This window comes from Oncorhynchus nerka, linkage group LG11, assembly GCF_034236695.1.
Source record: "Oncorhynchus nerka isolate Pitt River linkage group LG11, Oner_Uvic_2.0, whole genome shotgun sequence".
In the NCBI taxonomy this organism is placed as follows: Eukaryota; Metazoa; Chordata; class Actinopteri; order Salmoniformes; family Salmonidae; genus Oncorhynchus; species Oncorhynchus nerka.
In genome coordinates this window covers 26,610,701-26,634,323 of record NC_088406.1, presented here as the reverse complement: position 1 = coordinate 26,634,323, position 23,623 = coordinate 26,610,701, and the positions used below count along the sequence as shown (strand labels likewise).

At 48.9% G+C, this 23,623-nt stretch overlaps 1 protein-coding gene across 2 annotated transcripts in view; it reads right to left on the bottom strand.

The window, feature by feature from the left end:
* The window catches only part of LOC115115442 (endothelin-converting enzyme-like 1), a 60,274-nt gene that overhangs the window by 25,221 nt on the left and 11,430 nt on the right, over positions 1-23,623 (bottom strand). For both annotated transcript variants that reach the window (XM_065024337.1, XM_065024338.1), the window contains exon 6: positions 23,239-23,363. In XM_065024337.1, the coding sequence (XP_064880409.1) occupies positions 23,239-23,363 (125 nt within the window). The remainder of the gene's footprint in view (positions 1-23,238; positions 23,364-23,623) is intronic.

The window sequence follows — 23,623 nt, the reverse complement described above, 5'->3', positions numbered from 1 at the left end:
AGAAGTGATGGATAGAAAATGAAGAGAAAGGAGATACAAGCAGGTTAGAGGAGAGAGACAGAGTATGGGCGGGGGAAGAGAGGAGGATGGATAGAAAATGAAGAGAAAGGAGATACAAGCAGGTTAGAGAGAGAGACAGAGTATGGGGGGAAGAGATGAGTGATGGATAGAAAAGGAGGAGAAAGGAGATACAAGCAGGTTAGAGGAGAGACAATATGGGGAAGAGAGGAGGATGGATAGAAAGGGGGCATAAAGGAGATACAAGCAGGTTAGAGGAGAGAGACAGAGTATGGGCGGGGGGAGGAGTGATGGATAGAAAGGGGGCATAAAGGAGATACAAGCAGGTTAGAGGAGAGAGACAGAGTATGGGCGGGGGGAGGAGTGATGGATAGAAAAGAAGCATAAAGGAGATACAAGCAGGTTAGAGGAGAGAGAAGAGTATGGGTGGGGGAAGAGAGGAGGATGGATAGAAAATGAAGAGAAAGGAGATACAAGCAGGTTAGAGGAGAGAGACAGAGTATGGACGGGGGGAGAAGGAGTGATGGATAGAAAATGAAGAGAAAGGAGATACAAGCAGGTTAGATGGGCGGGGGAAGAGAGATGGATAGACAGAGAAAGGAGGCGTGGGGGAAGACAGAGGAGCGGGGGAAGAGGAGTGATGGATAGAAAGAAGAGAAAGGAGATACAAGCAGGTTAGAGGAGAGAGACAGAGTATGGGGTGGGGGGAAGAGAGGAGTGATGGATAGAAAGGGGAAAGAAAGGAGATACAAGCAGGTTAGAGGAGAGAGACAGAGTGGGGGAAAGAGGAGTGATGGATAGAAAATGAAGAGAGGAGATACAAGCATGGATAGAAAGTGATGAAGAAAAGAAAGGAGATACAAGCAGGTTAGAGAGAGAGAGAGACGGGGGGGAGATGATGGATGGGGCATAAAAGAGGGGGAGGAGAGAGACAGAGTGGCGGGGGAAGAGAGGAGTGATGGATAGAAAATGAAGAGAAAGGAGATACAAGCAGGTTAGAGGAGAGAGACAGAGTATGGGCGGGGGAAGAGAGGAGTGATGGATAGAAAATGAAGAGAAAGGAGATACAAGCAGGTTAGAGGACAAGACAGAGTTAGGAGGATGGATAGAAAATGAAGAGAAAGGAGATACAAGCAGGTTAGAGGAGAGAGACAGAGGGTGGGGAAGAGAGGAGTGATGGATAGAAAATGAAGAGAAAGGAGATACAAGCAAGTTAGAGGAGAGAGACAGAGTGATGGATGCATGTGATGGATAGAAAGGGGGGCAAAGGAGATACAAGCAGGTTAGAGGAGAGAGAGTATGGGCGGGGGGGGGAGGAGTGATGGATAGAAGAGAAAGGAGATACAAGCAGGTTAGAGGAGAGAGACAGAGTATGGGGGGGGAGTGATGGATGAGAAAGGGGGAAGATAAAGGAGATACAAGCAGGTTAGAGGAGAGAGACAATGGGCGGGGGGAAGAGAGGAGTGATGGATAGAAAATGAAGAGAAAGGAGATACAAGCAGGTTAGAGGAGAGAGACAGAGTATGGGCGGGGGGAAGAGAGGAGTGATGGATAGAAATGAAGAGAAAGGAGATACAAGCAGGTTAGAGAGAGAGACAGAGTATGGGGGGGGGGAAGAGACGAGGATGGGAGATGCTAGGTTAGAGAGAGAGACAGAGTATGGGGGGGGAAGAAGGAGGATGGATAGAAAATGAAGAGAAAGGAGATACAAGCAGGTTAGAGGAGAGAGACAGAGTATGGCGGGGGAAGAGAGGAGTGATGGATAGAAAGGGGGCATAAAGGAGATACAAGCAGGTTAGAGGAGAGAGACAGAGTATGGGCGGGGGAAGAGAGGAGTGATGGATAGAAATGAAGAGAAAGGAGAGGTTAGAGGGGATAGTATGGGCGGTGGAAGGGAGAGAAGAGTGGATAGAAAAATGAAGAGAAAGGAGATACATGTTAGAGAGAGAGACAGAGTATGTATGGGGGGAAAGAGTGATGGATAGAAAAATGAAGAGTTAGAGGGATAGAAAATGAAGAGAAAGGAGATGATGGACAAGCAGGTTAGAGGAGAGAGACAGAGTATGGGTGGGGGGAAGAGAGGAGTGATGGATAGAAAGGGGGATAAAGGAGATACAAGCAGGTTAGAGGAGAGAGACAGAGCATAATGGGCGAAGAGAGGAGGATGGATAGAAATGAGAAAGGAGGCATAGAAAGTATAAAAGTGGAGAGATAAAATGAAGAGAAAGAGATTAGAGGTTAGAGGAGAGAGACAGAGGGGGAAGAGAGGAGTGATGGGGAAGAGAAAGGGGGTTAGAGGAGAGAGGAGTGATGGATAGAAAGGGGGGCATAAAGGAGATACAAGCAGGTTAGAGGAGAGAGACAGAGTATGGGCGGGGGGAAGAAGAGTGATGGATAGAAATGAAGAGAAAGGGGCAGGTTAGAAAGAGATATATGGGGGAAGAGAGGAGTGATGGATAGAAAATGAAGAGAAAGGAGATACAGCAGGTTAGAGGAGAGAGACAGAGATGGGCGGGGGAGAGAGGAGTGATGGATAGAAAGGGGGAGATAAAAGAGGATACAAGACAGAGTTAGAGGAGAGAGACAGAGTAGGAGAGAGACAGAGGGGGAAGAGAGGAGGATGGATAGAAAATGAAGAGAAAGGAGAGACAAGCAGGTTAGAGGAGAGAAAGAGATACAAGCAGGGGGAAGACAGAGTATGGGGGAAGAGAGGAGTGATGGATAGAAAATGAAGAGAAAGGAGATACAAGCAGGTTAGAGAGAGGAGAGAGACAGAGAGAGGATGATGATAGAAAAATGAAGAGAAAGAGGAGTTAGGAGGAGATAGAAAGGGGGGCAGAGAAGAGGAGATACAAGCAGGTTAGAGGAGAGACAGACAGAGTAGGAGAGGAGACAGAGTATGGAGCGGGGGGGAAGAGAGGAGTGATGGATAGAAAAATGAAGAGAAAGGAGATACAAGCAGGTTAGAGGAGAGAGACAGAGTATATGCATGGGGAAGAGAGGAGTGATGGATAGAAAATGAAGAGAAAGGAGATACAAGCAGGTTAGAGGAGAGAGACAGAGTATGGGCGGGGGAAGAGAGGAGTGATGGATAGAAAATGAAGAGAAAGGAGATACAAGCAGGTTAGAGGAGAGAGACAGAGTATGGGCGGGGGGGAAGAGAGGAGTGATGGATAGAAAATGAAGAGAAAGGAGATACAAGCAGGTTAGAGGAGAGAGACAGAGTATGGGCGGGGGGAAGGAGGAGTGATGGATAGAAAGGGAAGCAGAAAGGAGATACAAGCAGGTTAGAGGAGAGAGACAGAGTATGGGCGGGGGAAGAGAGGAGTGATGGATAGAAAGGGGGCATAAAGGAGATACAAGCAGGTTAGAGGAGAGAGACAGAGCATGGGCGGGGGGGAAGAGAGGAGTGATGGATAGAAAATGAAGAGAAAGGAGATACGGGGAAAGCAGGTGATGGATAGAGGAGCATAAAGGAGAGACAGAGAGGAGAGAGACGGGGGAAGAGAGGGAGTGATGGATAGAAAATGAAGAGAAAGGAGATACAAGGTTGTTAGAGGAAGCAGGTATGGGGGGAAGAGGAGATGGATAGAAAGAACAGAAAGGAGATACAAGCAGGTTAGAGGAGAGAGACAGAGCATGGGGGGGGGAGAGGAGTGATGGATAGAAAGAAGAGAAAGGAGATACAAGCAGGTTAAGGAGAGAGACAGATATGGGGGGGGGGGAGGAGGATGGATAGAGAAATGAAAAAGAGATACAAGCAGGAGGAGAGACAGAGTATGGGGGGGAAGAGAGGGGAGGGGGGGATGGATGGATAGAAAGTGATGGATAGAAAATGAAGAGAAAAGAGATACAAGCAGGTTAGAGGAGAGAGACAGAGTATGGGCGGGGGAAGAGAGGAGTGATGGATAGAAAATGAAGAGAAAGGAGATACAAGCAGGTTAGAGGAGAGAGACAGAGACAGAGATGGATAGAAAGGGGGCATAAAAAGGAGATACAAGCAGGTTAGAGGAGAGAGACAGAGTATGGGCGGGGGAAGAGAGGAGTGATGGATAAAATGAAGAGAAAGGAGATACAAGCAGGTTAGAGGAGAGAGACAGAGTATGGGGGGGGGGAAGAGAGGAGTGATGGATAGAAAATGAAGAGAAAGGAGATACAAGCAGGTTAGAGGAGAGAGACAGAGTATGGGTGGTGGGAAGAGAGGAGTGATGGATAGAAAATGAAGAGAAAGGAGATACAAGCAGGTTAGAGGAGAGAGACAGAGTAGCATGGGGAAGAGAGGAGTGATGGGAAAATGAAGAGAAAGGAGATAGACAAAGCAGGTTGGAGAGAGACAGAGTAGGGGGAGGATGATGGATACAAAAGAGATACAAGCAGGTTAGAGGAGAGACAGAGTATGGGCGGGGGGAAGAGAGGAGGATGGATAGAAAGGGGGACATAAAGGAGATACAAGCAGGTTAGAGGAGAGAGACAGAGTATGGGCGGGGGGAAGAGAGGAGGATGGATAGAAAATGAAGAGAAAGGAGATACAAGCAGGTTAGAGGAGAGAGACAGAGTATGGGGGGAAGAGGAGTGATGGATAGAAAATGAAGAGAAAGGAGATACAAGCAGGTTAGAGGAGAGAGACAGAAATGGGGGGAAGAGAGGAGTGATGGATAGAAATGAAGACAAAGGAGATACAAGCAAGTTAGAGGAGAGAGACAGAGTATGGGCGGGGGAAGGAGGAGTGATGGATAGAAAGGGGGCATAAAGAGATACAAGCAGGTTAGAGGAGAGACAGAATGGGCGGGGGAAGAAAGATGGATAGAAAATGAAGAGAAAGGAGATACAAGCAGGTTAGAGGAGAGAGACAGAGTATGGGGGGGAAGAGAGGAGTGATGGATAGAAAATGAAGAGAAAGGAGATACAAGCAGGTTAGAGGAGAGAGACAGAGTATGGGGGGGAAGAGAGGAGTGATGGATAGAAAATGAAGAGAAAGGAGATACAAGCAGGTTAGAGGAGAGAGACAGATATCATGTGGGGGAGGGATGGATAGAAAGGGGGCATAAAAGAGATACAAGCAGGTTAGAGGAGAGAGACAGAGCATGGGCGGGGGAGAGGAGTGATGGATAGAAAGGGGGCATAAAAGAGATACAAGCAGGTTAGAGGAGAGAGACAGAGTATGGGCGGGGGGAAGGAGTGATTGATAGAAAAGGGGGCATAAAGGAGATACAAGCAGGTTAGAGGAGAGAGACAGAGTATGGGCGGGGGGAGTGATGGGGGGCATAAAAGAGATACAAGCAGGTTAGGAGAGACAGAGTATGGGCGGGGGAGGAGGAGTGATGGATAGAAGCAAAGTAGTAAAAGAGATACAAGCAGGTTAGAGGAGAGAGACAGAGAGGGGAGGAGAGGAGTGATGGATAGAAAGGGGGCATAAAAGAGATACAAGCAGGTTAGAGGAGAGAGACAGAGTATGGGCGGGGGGAGGAGAGAGGAGTGATGGATAGAAAGGGGGCATAAAAGAGATACAAGCAGGTTAGAGGAGAGAGACAGAGTATGGGTGGGGGAGGAGAGAGGAGTGATGGATAGAAAGGGGGCATAAAAGAGATACAAGCAGGTTAGAGGAGAGAGACAGAGTATGGGCGGGGAGAGAGGAGGATGGATAGAAAGGGCATAAAGGAGATACAAGCAGGTTAGAGGAGAGAGACAGAATGGGCGGGGGAAGAGAGAGGAGGATGGATAGAAAGGGGCATAAAGAGATACAAGCAGGTTAGAGGAGAGAGACAGAGTATGGCGGGGGGAGGAGAGAGGAGTGATGGATAGAAAGGGGGCATAAAGGAGATACAAGCAGGTTAGAGGAGAGAGACAGAGTATGGGGGGGGGGGAGGGGAGTGATGGATAGAGGCACAAAGAGATACAAGCAGGTTAGAGGAGAGAGACAGTATGGGCGGGGAGAGAAGGAGTGATGGATAGAAAGGGGGCATAAAAGAGATACAAGCAGGTTAGAGGAGAGAGACAGAGTATGGGCGGGGGGGGAGGAGTGATGGATAGAAAGGGGGCATAAAGAGATACAAGCAGGTTAGAGGAGAGAGACAGAGCATGGGTGGGGGGAGGAGTGATGGATAGAAAGGGGGGCATAAAAGAGATACAAGCAGGTTAGAGGAGAGAGACAGTATGGGCGGGGGGAGGAGAGAGGAGTGATGGATAGAAAGGGGGCATAAAGGAGATACAAGCAGGTTAGAGGAGAGAGACAGAGTATGGGGGAGGAGGATGGATAGAAAGGGGGCATAAAGGAGATACAAGCAGGTTAGAGGAGAGAGACAGAGTATGGGGGGGGGGAAGAGAGGAGTGATGGATAGAAAGGGGCAAAGGAGATACAAGCAGGTTAGAGGAGAGAGACAGAGCATGGGCGGGGGAAGAGAGGAGGATGGATAGAAATGAAGAGAAAGGAGATACAAGCAGGTTAGAGGAGAGAGACAGAGTATGGGCGGGGGGAAGAGAGGAGTGATGGATAGAAAATGAAGAGAAAGGAGATACAAGCAGGTTAGGAGAGAGACAGAGTATGGGTATGGGTGGGAAGAAGAGGAGTGATGGATAGAAAATGAAGAGAAAGGAGATACAAGCAGGTTAGAGGAGAGAGACAGAGTATGGGCGGGGGGAGGAGGATGGATAGAAAGGGGAGCATAAAGGAGATACAAGATAGAGGAGAGAGACAGGATAGAAAGTGATGGAAGAGAAAAGAGATACAAGCAGGTTAGAGAGAGACAGAGTATGGGCGGGGGGGGGAGAGAGGAGTGATGGATAGAAAGGGGGCATAAAGGAGATACAAGCAGGTTAGAGGAGAGAGACAGAGTATGGGCGGGGGAGGAGAGGAGTGATGGATAGAAAGGGGCATAAAGGAGATACAAGCAGGTTAGAGGAGAGAGACAGCATGGGGGGGAGGAGAGAGGAGTGATGGATAGAAAGGGGGGCATAAAGGAGATACAAGCAGGTTAGGAGAGGAGAGACAGAGTATGGCATGTGGGGGGAGGAGGATGGAGAAACATAAAGAGATACAAGCAGGTTAGAGGAGACAGACAGAGTATGGGGGGAAGAGAGGAGTGATGGATAGAAATGAAGAGAAAGGAGATACAAGCAGGTTAGAGTATGGGCGGGGGGAGAGAGAGGGAGTGATGGATGGGCAAAGAGGCAGGTTAGAGGAGAGAGACAGAATGGATAGAGTGATGGATAGAAAGGGGGCATAAAAGAGATACAAGCAGGTTAGAGGAGAGAGACAGAGTATGGGGGGGAGGAGTGATGGATAGAAAGGGGGCATAAAGGAGATACAAGCAGGTTAGAGGAGAGAGACAGAGTATGGGCGGGGAGAAGAGAGGTGATGGATAGAAAGGGGGCATAAAGGAGATACAAGCAGGTTAGAGGAGAGAGACAGAGTATGGGCGGGGGGAAGAGAGGAGTGATGGATAGAAAATGAAGAGAAAGGAGATACAAGCAGGTTAGAGGAGAGAGACAGAGTATGGGCGGGGGAAGAGAGGAGTGATGGATAGAAAATGAAGAGAAAGGAGATACAAGCAGGTTAGAGGAGTGAGACAGAGTATGGGCGGGGGGAAGAGAGGAGTGATGGATAGAAAGGGGGCATAAAGGAGATACAAGCAGGTTAGAGGAGAGAGACAGAGTATGGGCGGGGGGAGGAGTGATGGATAGAAAGGGGGCATAAAAGAGATACAAGCAGGTTAGAGGAGAGAGACAGAGTATGGGCGGGGGGAAGAGAGGAGTGATGGATAGAAAATGAAGAGAAAGGAGATACAAGCAGGTTAGATGAGAGAGACAGAGTATGGGCGGGGGGGAAGAGAGGAGTGATGGATAGAAAATGAAGAGAAAGGAGATACAAGCAGGTTAGAGGAGAGAGACAGAGTATGGGCGGGGGGGAAGAGGAGTGATGGATAGAAAATGAAGAGAAAGGAGATACAAGCAGGTTAGAGGAGAGAGACAGAATGGGCGTGGGGGAGGAGTGATGGATAGAAAGGGGGATAAAGGAGATACAAGCAGGTTAGAGGAGAGAGACAGAGTATGGGCGGGGGGAGGAGTGATGGATAGAAAGGGGGCATAAAGGAGATACAAGCAGGTTAGAGGAGAGAGACAGAGTATGGGCGGGGGGGAAGGAGGATTGATAGAAAGGGGGCATAAATAAGCAGGTTAGGAGAGAGACAGAGCAGGTGGATAGAAAGGGGCAAAAGAGATACAAGCAGGTTAGAGGAGAGAGACAGTATGGGCGGGGGAAGAGAGGAGTGATGGATAGAAAATGAAGAGAAAGGAGATACAAGCAGGTTAGAGGAGAGAGACAGAGTATGGGCGGGGGGGAAGAGAGGAGTGATGGATAGAAAGGGGGCATAAAGGAGATACAAGCAAGTTAGAGGAGAGAGACAGAGTATGGGCGGGGGGGGAAGAGAGGAGTGATGGATAGAAAGGGGGCATAAAAGAGATACAAGCAGGTTAGAGGAGAGAGACAGAGTATGGGCGGGGGGGGAGGAGAGAGTAGTGATGGATAGAAAGGGGGCATAAAAGAGATACAAGCAGGTTAGAGGAGAGAGACAGTATGGGCGGGGGAGGAGAGAGGAGTGATGGATAGAAAGGGGGGCATAAAAGAGATACAAGCAGGTTAGAGGAGAGAGACAGAGTATGGGCGGGGGGAGGAGAGAGTAGTGATGGATAGAAAGGGGGCATAAAAGAGATACAAGCAGGTTAGAGGAGAGAGACAGAGTATGGGCGGGGAGGAGAGAGGAGTGATGGATAGAAAGGGGGGCATAAAAAGAGATACAAGCAGGTTAGAGGAGAGAGACAGAGTATGGGCGGGGGAGGAGAGAGGAGTGATGGATAGAAAGGGGGCATAAAGGAGATACAAGCAGGTTAGAGGAGAGAGACAGAGTATGGGCGGGGGAGGAGAGAGGAGTGATGGATAGAAAGGGGGCATAAAAGAGATACAAGCAGGTTAGAGGAGAGAGACAGAGTATGGGCGGGGGGGAGGAGAGAGGAGTGATGGATAGAAAGGGGGCATAAAGGAGATACAAGCAGGTTAGAGGAGAGAGACAGAGTATGGGCGGGGGGGAGGAGAGAGGAGTGATGGATAGAAAGGGGGGCATAAAGGAGATACAAGCAGGTTAGAGGAGAGAGACAGTATGGGCGGGGGAGGAGAGAGGAGGATGGATAGAAAGGGGGCATAAAGGAGATACAAGCAGGTTAGAGGAGAGAGACAGAGTATGGGCGGGGGGAGGAGTGATGGATAGAAAGGGGGCATAAAAGAGATACAAGCAGGTTAGAGGAGAGAGACAGAGTATGGGCGGGGGAGGAGTGATGGATAGAAAGGGGGCATAAAAGAGATACAAGCAGGTTAGAGGAGAGAGACAGTATGGGGCGGGGGGAGGAGGAGAGGAGTGATGGATAGAAAGGGGGCATAAAGGAGATACAAGCAGGTTAGAGGAGAGAGACAGAGTATGGGGGGGGAGGAGTGATGGATAGAAAGGGGGCATAAAGGAGATACAAGCAGGTTAGAGGAGAGAGACAGAGTATGGGATGGGGGTGAGGAGTGATGGATAGAAAGGGGGCATAAAAGAGATACAAGCAGGTTAGAGGAGAGAGACAGTATGGGCGGGGGAGGAGAGAGGAGTGATGGATAGAAAGGGGGCATAAAAAGGAGATACAAGCAGGTTAGAGGAGAGAGACAGAGTATGGGCGGGGGGAGGAGAGAGGAGTGATGGATAGAAAGGGGGGCATAAAAGAGATACAAGCAGGTTAGAGGAGAGAGACAGAGTATGGGCGGGGGAGGAGAGAGGAGTGATGGATAGAAAGGAGGGCATAAAGGAGATACAAGCAGGTTAGAGGAGAGACAGTATGGGCGGGGGGAGGAGAGAGGAGTGATGGATAGAAAGGGGGCATAAAGGAGATACAAGCAGGTTAGAGGAGAGAGACAGTATGGGCGGGGGGGAGGAGTGATGGATAGAAAGGGGGGCATAAAGGAGATACAAGCAGGTTAGAGGAGAGAGGCAGTATGGGCGGGGGGAGGAGAGAGGAGTGATGGATAGAAAGGGGGCATAAAGGAGATACAAGCAGGTTAGAGGAGAGAGACAGTATGGGCGGGGGAAGAGAGGAGTGATGGATAGAAAGGGGGCATAAAGGAGATACAAGCAGGTTAGAGGAGAGAGACAGAGTATGGGGGGGGGAGGAGTGATGGATAGAAAGGGGGGCATAAAAGAGATACAAGCAGGTTAGAGGAGAGAGACAGTATGGGCGGGGGGAAGAGAGGAGTGATGGATAGAAAATGAAGAGAAAGGAGATACAAGCAGGTTAGAGGAGAGAGACAGTATGGGCGGGGGAAGAGAGGAGTGATGGATAGAAAATGAAGAGAAAGGAGATACAAGCAGGTTAGAGGAGAGAGACAGTATGGGCGGGGGGGAAGAGAGGAGTGATGGATAGAAAGGGGGGCATAAAGGAGATACAAGCAGGTTAGAGGAGAGAGACAAGAGTATGGGCGGGGGGAAGAGAGAGGAGTGATGGGTAGAAAGGGGGGCATAAAGGAAGGGTCCAAGAGTGACTCAGACGAGTAGAAGTAAAAAACAATATTTCATTCATGTATTCAAACATTATTTTCCCTTCACAGTAATGTAACGTTGTGCTTAATGAGTTGAGGGGTCCCACAGAGTGAACATATCCAGTCTGCCCTCAGGACAAGTGGCCCTGTCTCCAACTGCGAGACTCCGTTCCACGTTGTTTTCTGTTTTGATTTTGGATGCGTGCACTGCATATTCAATCAAAGCAGTCCAAGTGTCTCGCCAACAAAGCGCTTCTGAAGTTAAATTAATTGAGAAGAGAGGGAGTGCGAGAGAAAGGAGGAAGAGGAAGACAGACGATGTCTGTTCTTTTATACCTCTAATAATCAGTACAGATCAATGTGTTGTAGTTGTTGCAGCTTCGCTTGGTTTTGTGTTTGAGTTGGTTTACTCTGTTGAATAAAACACCTGTTTCATTCATTTGTTGTAGATGTGTGTGAAAATCTAATCCCATATGGAGTTGGTGTGTGCGGTGGTAGGTAGCTTTAGGAGACCTGGGAGATTAGACAGAAATAAAAAGGCTTTAGTTAAATGTATTCTAATGATAAAACAATAGTCCTGAATCATCATGGGATGGGAATAAAAAAAACACTAGAAGACTGGATTGTAATGTTCATTGTTAAGATAAAATACATTGTCCCTCCAGAATACTGGCAGATATTACCCTCTGTAATAATGGTCCTACAGCTCCTACCCACAGTCTAAACACACACACACACACACACACTTCCCCTTGAGACGAGCGTGAGTGATAGTGACAGATGGATGAGCAGAGAGGAAGGTGGGAATAAGAGGGAGAGGAGGAGAGGTTGTAAAGAGACACTGGTGTTGTCATTACTGTTTCAGCCTCATTGGACACCAGCTCATCTGGTTAATGGGATTGGATGCAGTTGTCTGGGTCTTGTCAATAGAACCCAGCAACATGGGCCTTACACACACACTGCCAGAGGGAGGGTGGGAGGGTGGGGGAGAATGAGGGTGGGTGGGTGGGGTGATAAGGAGGGTGGGTGGGTGGGGTGATAAGGAGGGAGGGAGGGTGTGTGGGGAGGGGCAGAAGGAGGGAGGGAGGGTGGGGCAGAAGGAGGGAGGAGGGTGGGGAGAAGGAGGGAGGGAGGGTGGGGAGAAGGAGGAGGGAGGGTGGGTGGGGGAGAAGGAGGAGGGAGGGTGGGGGAGAAGGAGGGAGGGAGGGTGGGGAGAAGGAGGAGGGAGGGTGGGGAGAAGGAGGGAGGGAAGGTGGGTGGGGGAGAAAGGGTGGAGGGAAGGTGGGTGGGGAGAAGTAGGGTGGAGGGAAGGTGGGTGGGGGAGAAGTAGGGTGGAGAGAAGGAGGGGTGGGGGAGAAGTAGGGGTGGGGAGAAGGAGGGAGGGAGGGTGTGTGGGGAGGGGGAGAATGAGGGAGGGTGGGTGGGGAGAAGGAGGGTGGGTGGGTGGGTGGGGGAGAAGGAGGGAGGGAGGGTGTGTGGGGGAGGGGGAGAAGGAGGGGAGGGAGGGTGGGGGAGAAGGAGGGGAGGGAGGGTGGGGGAGACGGAAGGAGGGGAGGGAGGGTGGGGGAGAAGGAGGGAAGGTGGGTGGGGGAGAAGGAGGGAAGGTGGGTGGGGGGTGGGTGGGGAGAAGGAGGGAGGGGGGTGGGGGGAGGGGGAGAAGGAGGGGAGGGAGGGTGGGGGAGAAGGAGGGAGGGAGGGTGGGGAGAAGGAGCGAGGGGAGGGTGGGGAGAAGGAGCGAGGGAGGGTGGGGGAGAAGGAGCGAGGAGGGTGGGGGAGAAGGAGCGAGGAGGGTGGGGGAGAAGGAGCGAGGAGGGTGGGGGAGAAGGAGGGAGGGTGGGTGGGGAGAAGGAGGGAGGGTGGGTGGGGAGAAGGAGGAGGGAGGGTGGGGAGAAGGAGGAGGGAGGGTGGGGGAGAAGGAGCGAGGGAGGGTGGGGGAGAAGGAGCGAGGGAGGTGGGGGAGAAGGAGCGAGGGAGAAGGAGCGAGGGAGGGTGGGGAGAAGGAGCGAGGGAGGGTGGGGGGGGAGAAGGAGGAGGAGGGTGGGTGGGGGAGAGGGTCGAGGGGCTGGGTGGGATGAAGTGGGGAAAGAGATGGGACGGCACAGGGTTTGCAAACAATTAGAGAAATTAATTGAGGGTGACAGAAAGATGAGACCCACACAAAGGTCTTGTAAAAAGTGTGTGTAGTTTTTCTTCTCCCTCTGACTACGACACACAGGGGCCAGAGCGCCACATAAATCTGGACTGTCTGAATGACAGGAGGGGAACACAAGAGGGGCACACGTACTGTTCTGGAACACAGTAGATGTGTGTTTTTGTTTCTTTCTCTGTCTGACACCATTTTGCCTCTCAGCAGGTAGAGAAGCTCAGTGAGTGCCCACTGTGAGAACAGACTGACTGACACCCTTTTGCCTCTCAGCAGGTAGAGAAGCTCAGTGAGTGCCCACTGTGAGAACAGACTGACTGACACCCTTTTGCCTCTCAGCAGGTAGAGAAGCTCAGTGAGTGCCCACTGCGAGAACAGACTGACTGACACCCTTTTGCCTCTCAGCAGGTAGAGAAGCTCAGTGAGTGCCCACTGCGAGAACAGAGTGACTGACACCCTTTGCCTATAAGCAGGTACAGAAACTCAGTGAGAGCCCACTGTGAGAACAGACTTTGTGTGTATCTATGAGTGAGTGTATATTTTACTTATTTATTTAACCATTATTTAACTAGGCAAGTCAGTTAAGAACAAATTCTTATTTACAATGACAGACTACCAAAAGGCAAAAGGCTTCCTGCTGGGACAGGGGTTTAAAAATAATAATACAAAATATTTATACCCTACCGTTCAAAATATTGGGGTCACTTAGAAATGTCCTTGTTTTTGAAAGAAAAGCAAATTTTTTTACCCATTAAAATAACATCAAATTGATCAGAAATGTTTCATTTATTTGTTTTTATTTCACCTTTATTTCTCATTTACAACTGCGACTTGGCCAAGATAAAGCAAAGCAGTGTGACACAGACAACAACACAGAGTTACACATGGAGTAAACAATAAACAAGCCAATGACACAGTAGAAAAAAGAAAGTCTATATACAGTATGTGTAAAAGGCATGAGGAGGTAGGCAATAAATAGGCCATAGGAGGGAATAATTATAATTTAGCAGATTAACACTGGAGTGATAAATGAGCAGATGTGCAAGTAGAGATACTGGTGTGCAAAAGAGCAGAAAAGTAAATAAAATAAAAACAGTATGGGGATGAGGTAGGTAGATTGGGTGGGCTATTTACAGATGGACTATGTACAGCTGCAGTGATCGGTTAGCTGCTCAGATAGTTGATGTTTAAAGTTGGTGAGGGAAATAAAAGTCTACAACTTCAGCGATTTTTGCAATTCGTCCCAGTCACTGGCAGCAGAGAACTGGAAGGAAAGGCAGCCAAACGAGGTGTTGGCTTTGGGGATGATGAGTGAGATATACCTGCTGGAACGTGTGCTACGGGTGGGTGTTGTTATCGTGACCAGTGAACTGAGATAAGTCTGGCGACGAATAAGCAGCGAGGGCCAGCCGACTAGAGCATACAGGTCGCAGCGGTGGGTGTTTTAACGGGATTTGGTAACAGAACGGATGGCACTGTGATAGACTGCATCCAGTTTGCTGAGTAGAGTATTGGAAGGTATTTTGTAGATGACATCGCCGAAGTCGAGGATCGGTAGGATAGTCAGTTTTACGAGGGTAAGTTTGGCGGCATGAGTGAAGGAGGCTTTGTTGCAAAATAGAAAGCCGATTCTTGATTTGATTTTGGATTGGAGATGTTTAATATGAGTCTGGAAGGAGAGTTTACAGTCTAGCCAGACACCTAGGTACTTATAGTTGTCCACATATTCTAGGTCAGAACCGTCCAGGGTAGTGATTCTAGTCGGGCGGGCGGGTGCGGGCAGCGAACGGTTGAAAAGCATGCATTTGGTTTTATTCGTGTTTAAGAGCAGTTGGAGGCCACAGAAGGAGTGTTGTATGGCATTGAAGCTCGTTTGGAGGTTAGTTAGCACAATGTCCAAGGAAGGGCCAGAAGTATACAGAATGGTGTCGTCTGCGTAGAGGTGGATCAGGGAATCGCCCGCAGCAAGAGCGACATCATTGATATATACAGAGAAAATAGTCAGCCCGAGAATTGAACCCTGTGGTACCTCCATAGAGACTGCCAGTGATCCGGACAACAGGCCCTCCGATTTGACACACTGAACTCTGTCTGCAAAGTAGTTGGTGAACCAGGCGAGGCAGTCATTAGAAAAACCAAGGCTATAGAGTCTGCCGATAAGAATACGATGATTGATTGACAGTCGAAAGCCTTGGCCAGGTCGATGAAGATGGCTGCACAGTACTGTCTTTTATCGATGGCGGTTATGATATCGTTTAGTATCTTGAGCGTGGCTGAGGTGCACCCGTGACTGGCTCGGAAACCGGATTGCACAGCGGAGAAGGTACGGTGGGATTCGAAATGGTCTGTGATCTGTTTATTAACTTGGCTTTCGAAGACTTTAGATAGGCAGGGCAGGATGGATATAGGTCTGTAACAGTTTGGGTCTAGGGTGTCACCCCCTTTGAAGAAGAGGATGACCGCGGCAGCTTTCCAATCTTTAGGGATCTCGGACGATACGACAGAGAGGTTGAACAGGCTGGTAATAGGGGTAGCAACAATGGCGGCAGATACAGTGCCTTGCGAAAGTATTCGGCCCCCTTGAACTTTGCGACCTTTTGCCACATTTCAGGCTTCAAACATAAAGATATAAAACTGTATTTTTTTGTGAAGAATCAACAACAAGTGGGACACAATCATGAAGTGGAATGACATTTATTGGATATTTCAAACTTTTTTAACAAATCAAAAACTGAAAAATTGGGCGGGGTAGGAGTAGCCAGGCAGAAGGCATGGCCTGCTGTTGAGAAATGTGATTATCATGGATTTATCAGTGGTGACCGTGTTACCTAGCCTCAGTGCAGTGGGCAGCAGGGAGGAGGTGCTCTTGTTCTCCATGGACTTTACAGTGTCCCAAAACTTTTTGGAGTTAGAGCTACAGGATGTGCATTTCTGCTTGAAAAAGCTAGCCTTTGCTTTCCTGACTGACTGCGTGTATTGGTTCCTGACTTCCATGAACAGTTGCACATCGCGGGGACTATTCAATGCTATTGCAGTCCGCCACAGGATGTTTTTGTGCTGGTCGAGGGCAGTCAGGTCTGGAATGAACCAACGGCTATATCTGTTCTTAGTTCTGCATTTTTTGAACAGGGCATGCTTATCTAAGATGGTGAGGAAATTACTTTTAAAGAATGACCAGGCATCCTCGACTGACGGAATGAGGTCAATATCCTTTCAGAATACCCAGGCCAGGTCGATTAGAAAGGCCTGGTCGCAGAAGGGTTTTAGGGAGCATTTGACAGTGATGAGGGGTGGTCGTTTGACCACGGACCCATAGCGGAGACAGCCAATGAGGCAGTGATCGCTGAGATCCTGAATGAAAACAGCAGAGGTATGTTTGGAGGGCAAGTTGGTCAGGATAATGTCTATGAGAGTGCCCATGTTTACGGATTTAGGGTTGTACCTGTTGGGTTCCTTGATGATTTGTGTGAGATTGAGGGCATCTAGCTTAGATTGTAGGACTGCCGGGATGTTAAGCATATCCCAGTTTAGGTCACCTAACAGAACGAACTCTGAAGCTAGATGGGGGGCGATCAATTCACAAATGGTGTCCAGGGCACAGCTGGGAGCAGAGGGGGGTCGATAGCAGGCGGCAACAGTGAGAGACTTATTTCTGGAGAGGTTCATTTTTAAAATGAGAAGTTCAAACTGTTTGGGTATAGACTTGGAACGTATGACAGAACTTTGCAGGCTCTCTCTGCAGTAGATTGCAACTCCTCCCCCTTTGGCAGTTCTATCTTGACGGAAAATGTTGTAGTTGGGTATGGAAATCTCAGAATTGTTGGAGGCCTTCCTAAGCCAGGATTCAGACACGGCAAGGACATCAGGGTTGGTGGAGTGTGCTAAAGCAGTGAGTAAAACAAACTTAGGGAGGAGGCTTCTGATGTTGACATGCATGAAACCAAGGCTTTTTCGATCACAGAAGTCAACAAATGAGGGTGCCTGGGGACACGCAGGGCCTCGGTTTACCTCCACATCACCCGAGGATCAGAGAAGGAGTAGGATGAGGGTACAGCTAAAGGCTATCAAAACTGGCCGCCTAGAGCGTTGGGGACAAGAATAAAAGGAGCAGATTTCTGGGCGTGGTAGAATAGATTCAGGGCATAATGTGCAGACGGGTATGGTGGGGTGCGGGTACAGCAGAGGTAAGCCCAGGCACTGAGTGATGATAAGAGAGGTTGTATCTCTAAGCTGGTTGTAATGGGTGAGGTCACTGCATGTGTGGGAGGTGGGACAAAGGAGGTATCAGACGTATAATGAGTGGAACTAGGGGCTCCATTGTAAACTAAAACAATGATAACTAACCTAAACTACAGTATACAAGGCATATTGACATATGAGAGAGACATACAGCGAGGCATAAAGTAATCACAGGTGTTGATTTGCGAGATAGCTAAGACAACAACGGGTGAGACAACAACAGCTAATCAGCTTAAACAACAACAGGTAAAATAGCGATGAATGGGCAGAGAGGGTCGGTTAACTACACACAGGGCCTGAGTTGATGGCTGGGCCTGACAGATAAACAAAAAAATAAACAGAATGGAGTACCGTGATTAATGGACAGTCCAGCAGGCATCAGCTATGTAGCCAAGTGATCATAGGGTCCAATGAACAGCAATAGATGGAAAAGGGAAGCCGCGGGGCAGTTGTTACTACGCTAGCACGCGGGCGACACGGCGTTTAAAGTTAGTAGCCCGGGGCTATCAGAAGCATCTGCTCTGACGTCCGACGGAGGCCGGTTGAAGGCACAGCGGATGGAGTATTTGTCGGCAGACCAGTCGTTGTGGTGTGGCGGTGCGCCATGTCGACTAAGGATCCAAGTCAGATGGCGAAAGAGGTATTGTAGTTGTAGTAATTTAGTTTTCTAGCCGGGAGATGCGCCTGGCTTACGGCTAACTGGTGCTAGCTTCGGGGCAGGGGCATTGGCCACTATAGCCACTCGGTAGCAGCGGTGATCCGGTGCCAAGGTCCAGAGCTTACGGCAAGGATCCGGTGGAGTAGTGTGTTCTAGCCGTGTTTGGGTGGAGTCCGGGTGAACAACTGAGTAGTTCGGGAGGTGGGCCTCAGGGATAGCTTCGGTACTGGGTAACTCGGCGGGTGCTATCCTAGCTGTGAAGATCAGGAGTAATGGTCCAGGGATTACGGCAGGAATCCGGTGTTGTAGTGGAGAGACAGTCTGTTACTGGTAGGCTGGCGAGCATTATCCAGGCAAAAAAAAGGGGCTGGTAAAGGCCGCTAGCAGTGGCTAACAATGACTAAATAGCTTGTAGCTAATTAGCTTCTGATGGCTAGGTGGTTCTTGCTATAAGGTCTAAAAATGTAAAATAATAGCAGTTCCGTATCACATTGGGTGAGGCAGGTTACCTGAAAGTAAAATTGAACTAAAATGGAGAAGAGATTGAAAATAAATTGAAATATACACAAAAAAGACAAAAGTACACGAGAGGACGAACAAAACACGTCTGCACTGCTACGCCATCTTGGAAATCTGACATTGTAGACATTGTTAATGTTGTGAATGACTATGGTAGCTGGAAGCGGCAGATTTTTTATGAAATATCTACATAGGCATACAGAGGCCCATTATCAGAAACCATCACTCCTGTGTTCCAATGGCACGTTGTGTTAGCTAATCCAAGTTTATCATTTTAAAAGGCTAATTGATCATTACAAAACCCTTTTGCAATTATGTTTGCACAGCTGAAAACTGGCCTTATTTAGACTAGTTGAGTGTCTGGAGATTAGCATTTGTGTGTTCGATTACAGGCTCAAAATGGGGGCAGCAGGGTAGCCTAGTGGTTAGAGCGTTGGACTAGTAACCGGAAGTTTGCAAGTTCAAATCCCGAGCTGACAAGGTACAAATCTGTCGTTCTGCCCCTGAACAGGCCATCATTGAAAATAAGAATTTGTTCTTAACTGACTTGCCTAGTTAAATAAAGGTAAAAAATAAAAATGGCCAGAAACAAAAAACTTTCTTCTGAAACTCATCAGTCTATTCTTGTTCTGAGAAATGAAGGCTATTCCATGCGAGAAATTGCCAAGAAACAGAAGATATCGTACGTGTACTACTCCCTTCACAGAACAGCGCAAACTGGCCCTAACCAGAATATAAAGATGAGTGTGAGGCCCCGGTGCACAACTGAGCAAGAGGACAAATATATTAGAGTGCCTAGTTTGAGAAACAGACGCATCACAAGTCCTCAACTTGCAGCTTCATTGAATAGTACCCGCAAAACACCAGTCTCAATGTCAACAGTGAAGAGGCGACTCCGGGATGCTGGCCTTCTAGGCAGAGGTCCTCTGTCTGCATTCTTTTTGCCCATCTTTTATTTTTATTGGCCAGTCTGAGATATGGCTTTTTCTTTGTAACTCTGCCTAGAAGGCCAGCATCCCGGAGTCATCTCTTCACCCAGGGATGTGTGTGCTTTGTGGACCTTTAACAGAATGTGACTGGCCGAACGGGTGTTGTATGTGGAGGATGAGGGCTGCAGTAAATATCTCAGATAGGGGGGAGTGAGGCCTAAGAGTAAAAAAAAAAAAAAAAAGCATTAACCAGGGGGTCTTGCAACAGGTATACAGAGATTACCAGTTTACAGAGGAGTATAGAGTGCAGTGATGTGTCCTATAAGGAGCATTAGTGGCAAATCTGATGGCCGAATGGTAAAGAACATCTAGCCGCCCGAGAGCACCCTTACCTGCCAATCTATAAATTACGTCTCCATAATCTAGCATGGGTAGGATGGTCATCTGAATCAGGGTTAGTTTGGCAGCTGGGGTGAAAGAGGAGCGATTACGATAGAGGAAACCAAGTCTAGATTTAACTTTAGCCTGCAGCTTTGATATGTTCTGAGAGAAGGACAGTGTACCGTCTAGCCATACTCCCAAGTACTTGTATGAGGTAACTACCTCAAGCTCTAAACCCTCAGAGGTAGAGAAAGCTTGTTGGACACTAAGAAAGCTTTGTTGTAGAGCGTTTAACACAAAATCCGGGGAGTGGCCAGCTGAGTATAAGACTGTATCATCTGCATATAAATGGATGTGAGAGCTTCCTACTGCCTGAGCTATGTTGTTGATGTAAATTGAGAAGAGCATGGGGCCTAGGATCGAGCCTTGGGGTGCTCCCTTGGTGACAGGCAGTGGCTGAGACAGCAGATGTTCTGACTTTATACATGTGTGTGTCTGCCCGCCCACTCTCTCCAGGCAGTTTGTGGTGGTGTGTTAGTGGCAGTAACCCATGGGGAGGCCCCACCCCAGTGTGTTTAGAGTCCAGATGAAGGCCTGTTTCTGGGCTGCATTATTGACCTCCCAGGGCCTCAGCTCTGCTGCTCCATAAAGCAGGCAGACATATGGTTGGCCTTTGTCAAACCCCTCTGTCACTGCCTCACCCCCTGTTGGGCCCAAATGGGACTGTTTGTGTCCCAAATAGGTGTGTGTGTCCCTCTGTATGTGTGTGTGTGTGTGTGTGTGTGTGTTTATATCGATGGGATTGCTCTCATGTAGGTGTGAATGTCAATTTACCTACCTTATCCCCATACTGTTTATATTTATTTACTTTTCTGCTCTTTTGCACACCAGTATCTCTACCTGTACATGACCATCTGATCATTTATCACTCCAGTGTTAATCTGTAAAATTGTAATTATTCGCCTACCTCCTCATGCCTTTTGCACACATTGTATATAGACTCTTTTTTTTCTTTTTTTTCTTCTTCTACTGTGTTATTGACTTGTTAATTGTTTACTCCATGTGTAACTCTGTGTTGTCTGTTCACACTGCTATGCTTTATCTTGGCCAGGTCGCAGTTGTAAATGTGTTGTTCTCAACTAGCCTACCTGGTTAAATAAAGGTGAAATAAAATAAATAAATAAAAATGTTTGGTTGTGTGTGTGTGTTGTTGGGGGGGTGAGATCCCATACTGAGAAGCACAGGGGCATTTCACGACAGTTATGCAAATGAACAAGTGGTGCACAGTGGGTGGTGGTAGGAACAGAGTCTGCCACACCCAGTGGTGTGTGTGTGTTGTGTGTGTGTGAGAGAGGAAACAGCGACCCTAACCTTTGATTAAACACAGATAATGGACTCAGCAGGAGTGATTCAGAGAGACAGAGAAACAGAGAGAACAGGGGAGAGAGAGAGGTAGGGAAAAAGAGAACAGAGGAAAGGGAGAGAGAGAACTGAGAACAGCCACGGGATGATAGAGAGAGGTATGAAAGCTAAATGATAGATAAATGAGATAGCGATGAGAGAGAAGCAGCAAGAGAGACCGTAGGAAAGATGACGAGGGAAGAGAGATGCAGCAACGGAGGGAAAAACAGAGTGGAGGAGCGAGACTGGAAAAAGAGAGAGAGAGGACAGATTGAAAAAGAACAGACAGTAAAAAGAGGGAAGCAGGAGAAGGAGAAAACAGAGAGAGGAGGGAACATGACTGACTGTCTATTACTGAAATCACCAGGAGGGAGAGAGAGATGGTGAAAGAAAGAGAAGTAGAGAAAAGAAGGGAAAAACAACAAAAGAAAAGACACAGAAAATCTCAGGAGCCTCCAGGGGATTGGCTGTAATGCTGGTTGTCACCATGGCGATGATAATAAGGGTGATTATAGCAAAGAGCATTATGATAAGATTATTATTACATTATCTGATATTAGATAACATGCCATTTTATGAGAGCACTCACCCCATTGTGTGTCTCTTTTCTCATTTCAAAGAACATCTCACTCAAGAACTGATATATCAGAAAGAAGGAGAAAAGGAGATAAGAGCGGGAGAGCTGGAGGGTGAGCTGGAGGGAGAGAGAGAGGGAAGGGGTATGAAGGATGAGGGAGGGAGGGAGGAAGTTGAGGTGTAGAGTATTGAAAAAGAAGAGAAAAAAGCTAAACAGACAGACATCAATTGAAATGAATTGTAATTATATGAACTGAGAGCGAGTCAGCTACAGACTGGCAGACAGACAGGTGTGAACTGTAGAGTATAACACCAGTCAGTATTGGAGAGCACCCTGACTCCCACTAGCCTCCACAGCCACCTCTGGAGTCTGTCAATAGCTGTCCTTGACAGCACAACACTATGTGTGTGTCGAGGTAGGGGGTCCAGATCGATACTAATCATCCACAGTAGAGTTCACCCACCAGTGATACACTCAAAAACAAATGTATACACACTATGACACTTCAATATGACACAATGTATAGAAACAGCCCTAGTAAAGGCCACACAAAGGAATTTAGAAACTCTTACAAAAATGTATACACATACTAAACTCAAGCATCTGGATTTTTCATTCAACTCTCTAACCTTTACATTATTCCTCTGTCTCTCATCCACCCTCCTCCCTCCTCTCATCCACCCTCCTCCCTCTTCTCATTCACCCTGCTCCCTCCTCTCATTCACCCTGCTCCCTCCTCTCATTCACCCTGCTCCCTCCTCTCATTCACCCTGCTCCCTCCTCTCATTCACCCTGCTCCCTCCTCTCATCCACCCTCCTCCCTCCCTCCTCTCATCCACCCTCCTCCCTCCCTCCTCTCATCCACCCTCCCTCCCTCCCTCCTCTCATCCACCCTTCTCCTCCTCTCTCAGCCACCCTCCTCCCTCCTCTCATTCACACTGCTCCCTCCTCTCATCCACCCTTCTCCTCCTCCTCTCAGCCACCCTCCTCCCTCCTCTCATTCACACTGCTCCCTCTCTCATCCACCCTTCTCCTCCTCCTCTCATCCACCCTCCCCTCCCTCTCATTCACCCTCCTCCCTCCTCTCATCCACCCTCCTCCCTCATCCATTCCTCTCCTCCCTCCTCTCATTCACTCTCCTCCCTCCTCTCATCCACCCTCCCCTCATCCACCCTCCTCTCATTCACACTGCTCCCTCCTCTCATTCACCCTTCCTCTCCTCCTCTCATTCACCCTTCTCCCCCTCCTCTCATCCACCCTCCTCCCTCCTCTCATTCACCCTCCTCCCTCCTCTCATCCACCCTCCTCTCATCCACCCATCCCCCTCCTCTCCTCCTCTCATTCACCCTCCTCTCATCCACCCTCCCCCTTCTCTCATTCACCCTCCTCCCTCCTCTCATCCACCCTCCCTCCCTCCTCTCATTCACCCTCCTCCCTCCTCTCATTCACTCTCCTCCCTCCTCTCATCCACCCTCCTCTCATCCACCCTCCTCCCTCCTCTCATTCACCCTCCTCCCATTCTTCTTCTCCCTCCTCTCATTCCTCTCCTCTCATCCACCATCCTCCCTCCTCTCATCCACCCTCCTCCCTCTCTTATTCACCCTCCTCCTCCTCTCATCCACCCTCCTCCTCCTCCCTCCTCTCATCCACCCTCCTCTCATTCACCCCTCCTCCTCCTCCTCCCATTCACCCTCCTCCCTCCTCTCATCCACCCTCCTCCTCCTCCCTCCTCTCATCCACCCTTCTCCTCCTCCCTCCTCTCATCCACCCTTCTCCATCCCTCTCCCTCTCCTCCCACCCTCCCTTTCTCACCTTTTGGAGGTGGTCTTGATGATCTCAGAGACTTTCTCCATGTAGTCAGTAGCCAACACCACGATCTCTTCATCCTCAGAGAAGTTATCATGGAAAATTCTGTCCAACAAACGTTTCCAATGCAGCTGAAGAGGAGAGGAAGAGGGAGAGGAGAGGAAGAGGAAGAGGGCAGGAAGGGGGAGAGGAGAGGAAGGGGGAGAGGAGAGGAAGGGGGAGAGGAGAGGGCAGGAAGGGGGAGAGTTGAGGAAGAGGAGAGGGCAGGAAGAGGAGAGGAAGGGGAGAGGAGAGGAAGAGGAGAGGGCAGGAAGAGGAGAGCAGAGGAAGGGGGAGAGGAGAGGGCAGGAAGAGGAGAGGAGAGGAAGGGGGAGAGGAGTGGAGGGATAGG